Below are 14260 nucleotides of genomic sequence, written 5' to 3'. Positions count from 1 at the left end.
TATACATACTCGTTCCTCAAGGCCTCCATCAGCATCAGAACTACCAGCAGTTGTGGTAAGAACACCCGTGACAACTGGCTTCAGTCCAGGGCTCTGTGCGTCACATCCCTGTACTGGCCCGGAGTAGCCCTTCAGCCGGTTCTGACCCACAGAGGCAGAATGCTCGCGGGGACGGTTCAGCCACTTCTTACACAAGGTCTTGGGTTTTTGTCTTTAATCATTCATTTGATTTCATTTAAGTTCACTTTCACTACGTGGATGAGATGGGTACATATCACACTAGGCTTCCACTATGAGAGAGCTGCCACTGCAGAGAGAAATCCGGCCCTCCGCTCTCTTCCCATGTCCCTTTCTGAGTCCCGCAGGAGCCACGTGGGGGACAGTGGGGTTCCAATCCTGGCTTGTCATTCCCCCGGAGACTGCGGGTGGGACAGGGAAAGTGGGCATGGGTCCCTGCCTCCCCCAAAGCCTGTTGTAGCGCCCAGCGCCCAGCTGTGCTTTCTGGCTGGGCCCTGGCAGTCCACCGGCACGGGCTTCCATAGGATGGAGGCTGGGGGAACCGGGGGGCGGCCACCCACCTGGCTTCTAAAGCCCTGGCTCTGGGTCCTTGCAGTCTGTCCCTAATGCTTCCCACTCAGAGGATGGTCAGCAGGGACCCTGCCCTCAGTCCTCAGCTGTGAAGTGGGGTGGCCACGGAGGATGGAGCACAAGGACTGGACACCACCCTCATGGGCAGCAGGTGACAGTCCTCAAAGGCCAGCACTGGCAATCTGGAGAGTCCCGCTCGGCCGATGGAGGAGAAGGAGCCCAGTCCAGGAAGGTGTTGGCAGGAAAGGCCTAGTGCCAGAGAGGGCCACAGGTCAAGAATGTCAAGGATGGACTAGGTAGGAAGGTGGCTTGGGAACATCGCCCCCCACCATCTGAGGCTGCAAGCAGCTGGTCCCCTACACCCTCCTGCCCCCGCCATCTGCTCCCTGAGGGGCACTTGCAGCTACCACTCACTCAGACCTAGCCATACCTGTCCAGAGCTGAGCCTGAAAGCCCCATGGCCCAGAGCACCATAGGAGCTTTTTTTTTTTTTTTTTTAAACCAGGGTTAGGGCACAGAAAGGGACCAAGACTCCAAAGGGCTCTAAAGACGGGGTCCTCCAAGGATCCGTAAAGCCTACCGGGGGGAGAGGAATGGTGATGGAGGCCCACACCAGTACTGGGCCAGAGTCTCTTAGGAGGGGAGCACTCCTGGGAGGAGGATCCACCAAGGCGTGTCCATGCAGCCCACAACCCTCTAGACCACGGCACGGGCTCATGGGTCCCTGGTGGAGAATGCCCGCTCCCCTGGACTCCAGCTGGGCCACATCCCACCCTCCCACTGCCTAGTCCAGCCACAGGCAATGACTAACCCTCCCAGGCCAGTCCAAGCTGCCCACTGCAGGCCAGGTGGTCTCAGAGGACTCCTATGCACTATTCCAAAGCATTCCACTGCACAAGTGGCTCCCACGACTGACCCAGAGGGCCTCCTCCCACCGAAGGCCTGGCAGGCGGTGTCACCTTGGCCTGTCAGCGGCAGGGAGCTGGCTCAGAGGACGTGCCCGAAGTACAAGGTGCTCACAGGACAAGCCAGCATAAGGACCCACATGTTCCTGCTACCACCACGGGATTTATTGAGGCTGTCACCACATCTAAGAGGGCCACCAACGGGGGACCCAGCCACTGCCTGGCCTGGTGCCTGAACCGAGGGACTGTGTGCCACGCCGTGGTGGCTCCTCGATGGAGAGCCTGTGCAGGACTGGACAGCTCGGAGCGGAAAGAGAAGCAGGAGCCGGGAGTGCAGGGGAGGGAGGGAGGGTGCGGGGACAAAAGTTGCATCTAGACGAAGTGGGACAAGACGAAACCAGAGCCCGCATGTGCTGATGTCGCCTCTCAGGATCCAGGCGCCGGTGGCCCACAGCGCCTTAGCCAGACATCTCCTCTCGCTGCTCCTTGTTCCTGCGTACCTCGGCGGCGTGCAGCTCCTGCGAGGACGGGTAGGGGTGGGTGGGCGGAGCCCCGCGTACGCGGCGGGGGCGGGGGGGGGGGGCTGGCCCTTCCCCCACACCCAGGCTTCAGGGACCCTCCTAAGTGCGACCCACGAGGGCACCTTAACGACCAGGCCGGAGGAGCAACAGAGAGCAGGGGGAGGCCCACGTCCTCCCCTCACAGCGCGTCCTGAGTGCCGAGGCCGCTCTCAGTGCGGCAGGGGTCGCACCCAGACGAGAGGGAGAGCCGCGACTCCGGGGACATTCCTCGGGCAAGCTCTGGGTGCCCCGCCTGGTCCCTCCCGGTGGGCTGCAGCCGAGGCCACGCCGAGGGGGCTCCGGCCGAGGCGGGGCCTCGCCTCACTCAGGGCTGCTCCCCGCAGGACCGGGAGCGGCCGGGCTACTGGCGCGGGGGGACGGCGCCAAGGAGGGGGGTGCTAGGGCTGCCCTGGCCCCCCCGCCTAACGCAGCGCCTCCCCTGCTCTAGCGCCACCCCGCGTCTTTCGGGCACTTCTGAAGCAGCGGCTCCCGGCCGTGTCCCCTCACCCCCCGCAACGAGATTGGACCCGGGCCTCGGGTGAGGCCCGAGGCGTCCAGCAGAGGCAGGCCGAGCCCCTCCTTCCTGCTGCCCGGGCCCCGCCCCGCCCGGGTGGAGCCCCGCCCCTCGGGACCGCCCCTCGGCCTTCGCCCCGCCCCTCCCCGAAGCCGGGCGCGCGCGCACCTTCTCGCGCAGGCGCTCGCGCAGCGCCGCCAGGTGCGCCTCGCGGATCTCCTTGCTGAGCTCCATCTTGTAGTTGAGCTTCTCCTCGGCCTGGCGGCTGAAGTTGTTGTTCTCCTCCAGCGCCTTGTGCAGCACCTCGCGCTCGTGCTCGCGCCGCTCGGCCAGCTGCTTCAGCACCTGCGCCTCCTGCGTCTGCGCGGGCGGCCGGGGGCGCGGTGGGCGGCGGCCCGGCCCGGGCCCCCGGCCCCCGGCCCCGTGTCCCCGGTCCCCGGCCAGTGTCCCCGGCCCCCCGCCCCCCGCCGGCCCCCTGTCCCCTGTCCCCGGCCCCCTGCCCACAGCCCCCTAACCCCCGGCCCCCGGCCCCCTGTCCCCGGCCCCCCGCCCCCCGCCGGCCCCCTGTCCCCGGCCCCCGGCCCCCTGTCCCCGGCCCCCTGTCCCCGGCCCCCGGTCCCCGGCCCCCGGCCCCCGGTCCCCGGCCCCCGGCCCCCAGCCCCCCGCCGGCCCGGCCTCCCCGCGCGCGGTCTGGGCTCCGCCCAGCGCCCGTCACCCCGCCCTGCTGCCCGCCGGACGCGCGCCCTCCGGGAGCTCAGGTCTCCACGGCCCCGCCGACGGCCAGGGTGTTCACCGGCTCTCGGTTTGCCTGGACTTCTGGCCTTCGGCCCCGCAAGGTCCGCGGGCGCGCCCGGAGAACCCCCGGCCCCAGACACACCGGAAGCTGCTCACCCCTTCCGTCCGTCGCCGGCGGAGCCCACCCTCCTGCTAGGCGGAGGGCGCCCCGCAGCGAGAGGGGCTCTCGCCGCCCCGCCCCCCACGCCCGGGGTGCGCTCAGGGAATGTTGGAGGAGCAAATTCAAAACTTAGGGGCCGTCACGGAACCCGCACGGCCTCCTCCTCGAACGTCTGCCCGCTGAGCACAAAGCAGGTGCTTGACCCGCACTGTGTCCTGAGTTCCCTGAGGTGTGGGGGCGGTGGGAGGGTCCCCAGGGCTGCTGGAGAAGGGACTAGTTGGAGCGAAGAGACTGGGACAGCCGGTGCGGCCGCACTGTCCACCCTACTGGAGGAGGGGGCGCCTGGAGCCCGGGGGAGAGGTGCGGGTCAGAGCGCAAGGGCTGTCCCCTCCTGCAGAAGGCTGCTGGGCCCACCCACATGCCAGTCACTGCTCGTTAACCCTAGGAGGCCTGGGTCCCCAGATTTCACTGGGACATGCTCTAAGGGATTTGGGGCCAGTACCCCTGCCCAGTGGGCTTGGACACCAGGACTACATGCTGGGAGTATTTTGTGTGTCCGTCTCCATGGGGCTGGTGTGAGGGGAAGGGACAGGGAGGGACCCTTCGGCCATGCCGCCCTTCGCCCAGGGGCCCTCTGAGCTCCCAGCAGGTGTGGGCTTGCAGCCCTCAACACACGAGAGTCCCTTTCTTCTCTATGCTGGAGCTGGATGACAGCCCAGACTCACGTCCCAGGGCCCTTTCCTGGTCATGGCCAAGGACAGCCCTTCCAACAGCTACCTGGTCCCTGCCCTCTCCAGCTGCCTGGTCCCTGCCCTCTCCAGCTGCCATTGGGAACCCTTCACCTTCTTGTCCCTTCTGATGCCCCAGGTGGACGTCCAGGGAGCTATGACGCCCTCTCCGCTCCGGGCCAACAGCCAAGCAGAGGCTTGGAGCATCCTGTGCCTTGAGGACGCTGTCTGTGCCAGTGACGCCTTCTGCCCGGCCACCTTGATCAGGATCTGGGGGCAGGGGGGGCTCACCTTCCTTCGTTCCTCAGCTGCTTCCAGCCGCTTCTGCAGCTCCTCCAGGGAGGTGTCCTTCCTCTTGGGGGGAGAGGAGAGCACTGGGCTCTCGGGGGACAGGTCAGAAGGGGACTTGAGGATGACCTCGAAGCTCTGGCCAGAGGCCCTCTTGTCCAGCTGCTTCACCTCCATATCTGCAAGACCAGATGGGGCTTCAGGATTCTGAGGGGCCATGTTCCCAGGACACATCCAAATTGAGGGCTAAGGGAGGGAGCATGGCTGCTCATGTGGGACCCCCAGGCCTGAGCCCCCAAGTCTGCCTCTCATCAGAGGCTCCCTCTCCAGAAGCCAGCTGAGCTGAGGTGGGGGCGGGGTGGGTTGGAGAAGCCGTGGGAGCAAAGAGCAAGGAAAGGAGGAGGCAGGCACTGACCAAGCAGGAGCGGACAGCAGCCCAGGGCACACTCACCCCCATACTGGTAGATGGTGTTGGGGTGCGGCTGTGAGTAGAAACAGGAGCAGATGAGCGACAGCACTGACAGTTCCTTCATCTTCTCCTTGTAAGCTGTGGGCAGGAGACCAGCATGAGAGGGCGCCATGGCTGCCTCCAGACCTTGCCTCCCCGGCTGCCTCCCTCTTCCTCCCCAGTACACCCCATGCTGTGCCTCTCTGGAAGCCTGTGTTAGCTTCTCCCTTTTCTGTTCTCTTGCCTCTCGACATCTCTCCTCCCCCTGTCCTAGAAGCTGACTTTGTCCCTGGCCACACCTTCCTGTGGGTTGTCCCGCATTGTTCTCCTAGTACCCCCTCCTCTTTTCTCTCTCTTTTCAAGATTTTATTTGACAGAGAGAGATCACAAGCAGGCAGAGAGGCCGGCAGAGAGAGAGAGAACCCCCCCGATGTGGGGTTCGATCCCAGGACCCTGAGATCACAACCTGAGCCGAAGGCAGAGGCCTCCCCCACTGGGCCCCACGCGCCCCTGCCACCTTTCTTCTCTTGGCACTTCTATCTCATTCCTCTGCATCACTGTGTGTTTGTCTGTCTCTGTTCATCCTCCTGTCTTCCTGGCTCGGTTCTCTCTCTCTCCATGTCTCTGTGACCCTGTCATTGTGCATCTTCCTGGCCCTCCCAGTACTTCTCCCAACTTCCTCCACTTTCCCTCTCGGAGATACGAACCAGCACACTCACGACTGGGCCAGCACAGACGCAGGCAGCCCTTGGTCTGTACACTTGGGGGAAGCCATCACACATCCTCCCGTGTGGCGTCCCCCCCCCCCCCCCCGCCGCCATCTACCCTGATAGCAGCAACGCAGCTACCCCAGGTGACACCAGGCAGTCACCAGGCACACACTCGCGGTCCCTCTAGAGCCAAAGGGTGGGGAGCTGTCCGTTCAGCACCAAAGCCCGCCCTCTAGCCTTGCAGAGTCCCCACAGCAGGTGCCCCCTGGTGCCCAACCAGAAAAGGAGGTAAGCTTGTCTGCTGAGGCCCTGAGCCCTGTCAGGGGAAGGGGAGAAGCCCACGGTCAGAATCACAATAACTGAGCTATCTGTGGTCTACTCACGAAAAGCCAGGCCCCTAGGTAGACACGCTGGCCCAGTGTCTCACTAATGTTTAACAGTCTTCCAGCCCAAGACTGTCCCTAGGCTCCACTGAGATGACACTGGGCCCAAGTGGCTGAGTGACTTGCCCAAAGCCCCTCAAGTGGAATCCCAGGTGGTCTGTGTGCTTTACACCACTCCAAAATGTCCTGGAGACTAGGAGACTCAGGGACCCACCTCCCGCCTCCCGAGCTGGAGAAGCTGGTACAGGTCTCCAGAGGGACACTCCAGAGAGGGAGTCTGGCTTCCATGAAGTGGTCTTCCAAGGAGTAGACATGAATGCGGGCAAGAAAGTTCCTCATTGGAGCACCTGGGAGGCTCAGTCAGTAAAGCATCTGCCTTCGGCTCAGGTTGTGATCCTGGGGTCCTGGCATAAAGCCGCACATTGGGCTCCCTGCTCAGCGGGGAGTCTGCTTCTCCCTCTCCCTCTGCTGCTTCCACCCCACCCCGGGTCGTGCTCTCTAGCTTTATGTGACTGAGAGAGACAGAGAGCACAAGCAGCGGGGTGGGGGGGGGGAGGGCAGAGGGAGAGGGAGAAGCAGACTCCTGGCTGAGCGGGAAGCCCAATGTGGGGCTCGATCTCAGGCCCCTGGGATCATGACCTGAGATGAAGGCAGACACCTAACTGACCGAGCCACTCAGGTGCCCCTATAAATAAAGTCTTAAAAAAAAGGAAGAAACTTCCTGATCAAATTTCACACAAAATAGTGTTTTAAATTGAGCTAATGTGAACTTGGGGAAAATGCTGTTGTAGAAACAGGGCACAGGACAGAAATTACCAGGCCCTTGTCTGAGAGAGCAGCTCATGGCAAGCAGGGTTTCCTCACAACCAGAGGAGAGAATGATGGTATTTGGTCCAAATGTCCTGATGACCCAGGCTCTTCAGGAGAGAGCCCAAGAGACAGTGAAGGGAGCACACAAAGGGACCCTGAGCAGCAGCAAGAAGAGCCTTTAAGGGGTGTGTGGGGGCGCCTGGGGGGCTCAGTCGTTAAGCGTCTGCCTTCAGCTTGGGTCATGACCCCAGGGTCCTGGGATGGAGCCCCGCATCGGGCTCTCTGCTCCGCGGGAAGCCTGCTTCTCCCTCTCCCACTCTCCCTGCTTGTGTTCCCTCTCTCGCTGTGTCTCTGTCAAATAAATGAATAAAATCTATTAAAAAGGGGGCAGACATGGAGGGGAAGCAAGCAGAGATCTATGCCTTGGTCACCAGCTTGGTCACGGGCTCCAGGAGGCTGGGAGGGAAGTGGGCCAGATGCGGGCCGCTTCAGAGGGGATTTTGGCTTCATTTTTTTTACAAGCATAATTATTTGTGCAATACTTGTGCTATTAAAAGTTTATTTATTTATTTATTAGACTCATAGAGGTTTTTAAAAGTTTTTTAAAGATTTCCTTTGAGAGAGATTGCGAAAACGAGTGGGGGGAGGGGCAGAGACCGAAGCAGGCTCCCCGCTGAGCAGGGAGCCCAAGGGAGGCTTGATTCCAGGACCCTGAGACCACGACCTGGGCCCGAGGCAGACACTTCACTGAGGGAGCCCCCCAGGGGCCCTAAGAGGTCAGTTTAAAAAGGAGGTAGAGGCACAGCTCACACTACATGTGCTGGGGAGCTGGAGGGCGCGAGACCAGGCAAAACCAGCTCTTCTGAAGCAGCAGACCAGGAGGTATTTGGCCCTTGGAAAGGCTGGGGAAAGGAGAGCCCGGTGTTCAGAGGGAGGGGCAGGAGGGGAGCCAGAGGGGGTCTGGGTCGGGGCGGGGGGCACACCTGGATCCTGGGAGAGGCCAGGAAGGAAGGGGCTTGGTCTAACCTCACCACCACCCACCTCCCTGGCAACAGACACTGCCTCCCTGGCCTTCCGGGCAGCCCTTCCTCACCACAGGTGGAAACCTCCAAATGGCTTTACCATGCATGCCAGCAGCTTGGGTTGGGGCCTCGCAGCTGCTTCAGCTCCTCTCTGCCTTGAACCTGAAGTTTTCCCAGGAATGACCTGCACCTTCATTACAGAGAAAGAAGTCTGCAGGCAAGGTCAGGGAGCTCCCTTCCAGCCGGTCACCTCAGCATGAAGGGAGGCTGGTCGCAATTCAGGGGCAGCACGTGGAGCTTGGGCAGGTGTGAGCACCGCACTGTTAGGATAGAGGGGAGAAGGACGGGGGAGGGGTGGTGGAGACTGAAGTCAGAACTCTCTGAGGGCATGGACCAGCCCAGGGCACCAGTGTCCAGCTAGGAAGTGAGGCCTGACTGTGTCCTGCGGGTGGCAGTGGGGTGTGGCTCGGTGTCTGATGGTCACGGAGACTCCCCAGGCTGGTTTCTCCCGGGCTGATGGCCCATGAGGCCCTTCCTTCCCAGAAGACTCACCCTGAGTAGGCAAGTGGGAAGGGGCAGTCCCCCAGAAGTGGCTTAGGAGTAAGACGTGCTGTGTGGTCTGGCTGCGGGTTGGAGGGGACTGGGCCGCAGGTGGGGACATTGGCAAGTTTGCAGAGAGTTAACAAGGGGAAGCCCACACATGGGGCTGCAGAGCAGGGCTGGGCCCAGCAGCTCCTTACACAGGAAGTTGGTCATACCTGTGTCCTCGAAGCTGGACGGGCTTAAAGGTTATGTCTCATCCCAGAGGGAAGAGGTTGAGGCTCAGATCCATCTACGCCCTTCTCCACAGACAGAGCTCAAGCCCCTCCACAGCTTGGAGGCTGTTTCTCCCTCTCGCCAGGACCTCTCTCTTCCTTCCCCATCACTGACTTTGGAGAGTTATTAAAAGCAAATCTCTGGGGGCACCTGGGTGGCTCAGTGGGTTAAAGCCTCTGCTTTCAGCTCAGGTCATGATCCCGGGGTCCTGGGATTGAGCCCCGCATTGGGCTCTCTGCTCAGTAGGGAGCCTGCTTCCCCCTCTCTCTCTGCCTGCCTCTCTGCCTACTTGTGATCTCTGTCTGTCAAATAAATAAATAAATAAATAATCTTAAAAAAAATTTCTGGCATGAACTGGATTCCTTTCATCTTCCTCTTCCTCTTCGTATTAAATATTATATACTCAAAAACACACATTGGCTTTCTGGATGCTTAGATCCTAGGTGAGCATGAGTTAGAAGGCACCCAATTGGCCTACAGTGGAATGGTAACCATAACAGGGCACCTGCGAGGTGGGCACATTCCATCGAGACTCCCAACTGACCCTCAAGACCAGCCAGCCCTTGTCTGAGTCATTTCTACTGAGCAGAGAGAGAGAGAGAGAGAGAGAGAGAGAGTGTGAGAGAGAGCAAGGAGCCTGCTCAGAGTCACACCGCATGACAGGATGGGAGCCTGGTCCTGAGCCCCAGCTCTGATGACACTTTCCTATTGGGCGTCTCACGGTGGTGGGGGTGGGAGGGTGTTTATCGAGAACTGGGAGGGCAGGGCACCCATAGATGCCCACTCATCCCTAAAAGGGTCTTGGAGGGTGCTGCTAGTTGCTTCCTGACAGACGGAGCTCACTGCCACCCAGGCTACCCCTCTCACTAGTCAGACTCCCAGCACAGCAGAGCTAGCCGCCAGATCCACCTCTCTGGGGAGGAAATCCTGGGGAATGTGGCTGCAAAAGTGACGCTGCCCGGCATGGACTGGGCACCCAGTTCTTGTGAGGCACTGGGCCAAGCACCTTTCCTGAGATACCTTGTTCATTTCTCAGAACAGGGGGTGCCGCCACATTCACCCCATCTACACGAGGCCCGGAGAGCTTAGGTAGCAGGGCCAAGCCCTCTCACTCAACGGAGCTTCATAAGGAGACAAAAGTGTGTGCAGTGCTGAGTGTCTGGGAAGGTCACCAAGAGACGGTCACATCCCCCCAGCCGAGTGACATCGCCTGACAGCGGACGCTCAAGGGAAAAGTGGTGGGAAAGTCGACAGAGGAAGAGAAAGCTGAGGTCAATCTTGTGACTACAAGGTCATAGCGGACGATGGGTCTTCCCTTGGGAACCCTTCCCCAGTCCCCAAGACCAAACGAAGCCCACCAGCGGGGCAGACATGCCACTGAGGCGCAGGGCACCAGGGGCTGCTCCAATCAGAGACATTTGTTAACACAGAAGTCATAGCTGGGATTCACTTAAACGGATCTTGGCCACAGTTACCAGTGCGCTCACCCACCTATGGAACTATAATGAAGGTGACCACGGGCACACACAAGTGGGCTGTACTCTCCCCGGGGCGGCCCCAGCGGTAAAATGGAAAGGCCCATCCCTGTGTGACTCTGGCCTGGGGCAATTCTCCAGCCGGCTCCCGGCACATCAGTGAGGCTGCGGCCGTGCTGGACATCACTGACTGCACTCACGGTTTCCCTTTTCATGTCGGCAGCAACCTGGACACCCAGAAAAACCCTGGGACCGAGCATGGGTCAGCAGTGCCCCAAAGACTGGCAAATAAGGGAGGGCTCGTGTAAGGGGGCTCTGAGGTCAGTGCACCTGTGCCCACTCTGGTGGCCATCAGCACTGTGATTTCGGCTGCACCATTTCACCCCCTAAAGTGTCTGCTTCCCTGTCAGATGGAGGGCAGCAATGAGACCCGCTAAATAAGGCTTTTACTAGAGAGAAAAGGCTGAGGGCATCTCCCACCAGTGGCTGCTCCTTGTCCCCCGCTGGGGCACAGACCCTGAGCCCGGGCCCGAAGTCCCACCTCAGCGGGGAACTGGGCTAGCACTCTGGCCGTGGGAAGGACCCTCAGTTCCTGCCCAAAGCTGAGCCCAGTATCTCTGAGGAGATCCACAGGAGAGGACAAAGGGCAGATGAAGCCAGGTCAACCAGCCCCTCACGGACTGGACTGCACGCAGGAGGGGTGTGGGCAGTGACGCAGTGGTCCCTCCTAGACAGGAGCAGAAGTCACCTGGGGCCTGGAATCCGGATGGCCTGAGAGGCTGGTCAGGGCACACACGAGTGCGTGCAGCTCTGCCAACTGTGTGTCCACTCCAGAGAGAATCCAGCTAGCTAGGGAGAGGGGACCCCCAAGAAGGGAGAGGAGGGTCGGCTGGGAGTGGAGTTCTGGGTCCAGGAGGAAACGGGGTGGAGGTGGGGGAGCCGCTGCCCAGATGTCCCTGGCTACAGGCGGTGCAGTGATGAGGCTGGTCCCTGGGGCAGCCAGACAGGGCAGAGTGCTCCTCGGGGAAGCCAGCCCCATGTCCTCCCGTCCAGGGTCCCCTGCAGCTCTCTCGCAGCCAGTAACTGCCCCGTGTCCACCCCTCCACGGAGCGGCACTGAAGCCAGCCGGGAGGGAGGGAGGAGGGTCGCAGCTTTGGGTGCAGGGGGGAGGAGGGTCGCAGCTTTGGGTGCAGGGGATCCGCAGCTTGGGAGGCGGGGCGGTAGGGGAGGGAGGGACAGACCCCTCCTTGCTGGGAGGGCTTGAAAACTGCAGCGGCCCCTCCTCTATCCAAACCCCGTTGCGCATAGGGCGGCGGCTTTTTCGACCAGACCACCAGAGCGGGCGGCACCATGTCGCAGAGCGGTCTCCAAGCCCAAAGCATCGAGGCGGAGTGGGGGGGACGACCACGCTAGACGCGGGTGCGGCTCCCCTCGCTCCCCGCTGGGCTTCTCCTCCCCCGCCCTTGCACAGCGTCCCTCCAGTCCCCAGGGCGCTCCATTGGCGCAGACAGGGCCTGGCCCGCCAGCCCTGGGCTAGGGCTCAGGCTCCTGCAAAGGGTCCTACTCTCCTGCCTCCCACCCCCGTGAAGGCGAGGTCTGACCAGGGTCTGCCGTAGACAGGCGCCTCAGGGGACGCTGTCTGCACCCCGCCCCCCCGCCGGGCGCGCCCACCTGGGGTACGGACCACACCGGGGCCCTTGGAGCCACCCTGCCACAGTAGCGCCTGGCCTGGCACAGCGGCCATGGAAGGGGCAATGCACCCTCACCCAGGGTGCTTGCGTGGGCGCGGCCCCTGCCCATTGGTCCAGGCCAGCTGCCCCCACGCAGCAATCCTTGCCCTGGGTACCAGGTGTTCCCAACCCGTTGGCCCTGAACCCCAGCTCCTGTGGGTTTGGCTGGGCCGCGCCCTGCACCCTTGCAGAGCGTGAAGTCTGAGATGTGAAAACAGAGTCCGCCACCGACCCCAGCTTCGGGCGAGGCGAGACAATGGCCTCAGCTCAGTCCCGCCGCCGCCCCAGGATGTCCGCGTCCCCGGCGCCTACCGGAAAGGGTGCTGGCCATGGTGCTGGCGGCGGTGGCGGCTGCGGAAGGCCAAGGAGGCTCGGGCGGCGGCTGGAGCTGCAGTCGGCGAATGCTGCAGTGCTGGAGAGGGGAGGGAGCGAGGGCGGGCGGGAGGCGGGCACCGGGAGGGAGGGGGAGGGGAGCGAGAGTGTGCGAGAGCGAGAGAGCGCTGTGCGCCGGAGCAAAGTGTGCGAGGACTGGGGGGCTGTGGGAGGGGCTTGCGGCCGTCAGAGGGAGGGGAGGGCACGGTGGGAGGGCAGGGACCAGCCTGGGACCTGGGGTGGGACACTGCAGCCCACGCCCATGCACTCCCTGCTTACCTCCTGGACTCGAGGCCCCAGCTTGGCTTTGTGCAGGCTTGGGGGTATGTGGAGACATGCCCCATTCCCCAGGGTCCGCAGGGCCGGAGAGGAGAGGCCCCCACATCAGGCTGGGGCTGGAGAGCTCTTCATTAAAGCCTCTGAAGCCTGGGAGGGGTGTTCTGTGCGCCCAGGTCCGTGCTGAGGGGAAAGCACGTCGTAGGCAGTGGGGTAGGAACTGGTCGGGAAGGCCTCCAAGGAGCACCCCAAAGGACGAGTCAATTCTGGGGCAGAACAAGATGATAAATGAGATGGTGAGGCCCAGGACAAAGGCTTTGAAGTGAGATCGAGATCAGTTCCGACCCCAGCTCTGAGACCCACTTGCTGTGCGACTGGGAGCGGGTTTCTGACTTCTCGGTGGCTCTGTTTCTCTGGGCAAGATACAGCCATAACGCCCGTCTCCAGGTGAGGAGAGATAGAGTTGGTGAGTGTGCGGGGGTCATGACTCCCTCCTCTCTGGGCCTAGAGATCAGGTTGATTTCCCCCACCGGAGAGCTTTGCAGACGGTGGGCCCTTTTCCTGCAGTGACCCTCTGGTCTCACTCTGGCCTTGGGAAGTGAAGCGGATCGGGCGTCATTTCCATTTAAGGGACAGAACCACAGCGGTCAAGAGAAACGCTTGCTCCGTAAGCAACTAGGTCCTTGGGCCAGGACTAAAACTGGGAAACCTCAGGAGCCTGCAGAGGGGTGAGGGAGGCCCAGAAAGGGGCCAGACCCGGACAGACGTAAGGATCCGAGTCCAGCGGGAGCAGGCCCAGCAGATGTGGAGGTCCGGGTGCGCCCATGGCGGGCGTGGGGCTGGCTGACATCCGTTCTGTGGCCCACACAGGGCCTGCCCCACCACAGGTAACGCAAAGACCTGCAGGAACAGACTCTCAATCCGGATTTGTTGACCGGGCCGAGGTCCCTGTGTCTGCTGAGCGGGGCTGCGTGCGGCCAGCCCCGGTGTCCGTTTCCTCGCACTTCCACAGTTGGTCCGGTGGCCTTGACAGGCTACAGCGGACGGCAGGCCGGGCGGCCCGCGCGTGAGGGCGGCCGGGCAGCGCGGGCCCCAGCTCCGGCTCTGACCCCGGGGCCCCGAGTGTCTGGGTCCTGCCTTATCGTCCCGGCCGTCCCCGCTCCCGGACGGCGGCTGCCGGGGACGCGCGGGAAGGCCGCCGGCCGCCACCCGTCCTTTTGAGAAGCGGGGACGTGAGAGGACGCATCTCGGGGCCGTTCGGGGGACACGCGTGTCCACGCCTCGGCCGGTCCTCAGCGAGCGCGCGGCCGGCGTCCCTCGGCCAGACCCGGTGTCCGGCGGCGCGGGCGCGGGGCGGGCGCGGGGCCGGGCCGGGCACCGCCCTCGGGGGCGGCGCAGACCCCGCACGCTGCCCGCGGCCGCCGGACACCGGGTCTGGCCGAGGGACGCCGGGCGGACGGGCGGCGGGGCGGGAAGGGCGCGGCCGCTCGCCGGCCGAGGAGCCCTTCGCGGGGGAGGCGGAACGGGAACCCCGGGGGACCGGGCCCGGGGCGGGGCGTGGATCGCAGGTACCGCGGGCGCGGCGTCGGGGAGGAGTCGGCTCGCAGCCCGGGCTTCCGCCCGCGGGCTCGGGGTCCGCGGGCTCGGGGTCCGCGGGAGGGGCGCGGTGCGGCCCGGAACGGAGCGCGCGGGCCCTCTGCGGCGGAACGGTTTCCGCCCGGAACCACGCGCCGCGGACCG

At 63.1% G+C, this 14260-nt stretch overlaps 1 protein-coding gene across 4 annotated transcripts; it reads right to left on the bottom strand.

The window, feature by feature from the left end:
- Window positions 1–228: 228 nt before the first annotated feature.
- On the bottom strand, window positions 229–13623 carry STMN3 (stathmin 3). 4 transcript variants are annotated; one of them, XM_032353609.1, is made up of 7 exons: window positions 12884–13623; window positions 12524–12786; window positions 12185–12284; window positions 4930–5025; window positions 4482–4657; window positions 2736–2927; window positions 229–2011 (listed from the first exon to the last, which is right to left on the bottom strand). In XM_032353609.1, the coding sequence occupies exons 3-7, from the start codon at window positions 12201–12203 to the stop codon at window positions 1952–1954; spliced, it is 543 nt and encodes a 180-aa protein (XP_032209500.1). In that variant the 5' UTR covers window positions 12204–12284; window positions 12524–12786; window positions 12884–13623; the 3' UTR covers window positions 229–1951. The 4 variants fall into 4 exon arrangements, with proteins under 4 accessions (XP_032209500.1, XP_032209501.1, XP_032209502.1 ...); XM_032353610.1 differs by having other exon boundaries at window positions 13421–13623; XM_032353611.1 differs by having other exon boundaries at window positions 12524–12703; window positions 13421–13623.
- Window positions 13624–14260: the final 637 nt, after the last annotated feature.

Source organism: Mustela erminea, chromosome 7 (genome assembly GCF_009829155.1).
Source record: "Mustela erminea isolate mMusErm1 chromosome 7, mMusErm1.Pri, whole genome shotgun sequence".
NCBI classification, from domain to species: Eukaryota; Metazoa; Chordata; class Mammalia; order Carnivora; family Mustelidae; genus Mustela; species Mustela erminea.
The sequence above is the reverse complement of the archived record's forward strand: the minus strand, read 5'-3'. Positions and strand labels throughout refer to the sequence as shown.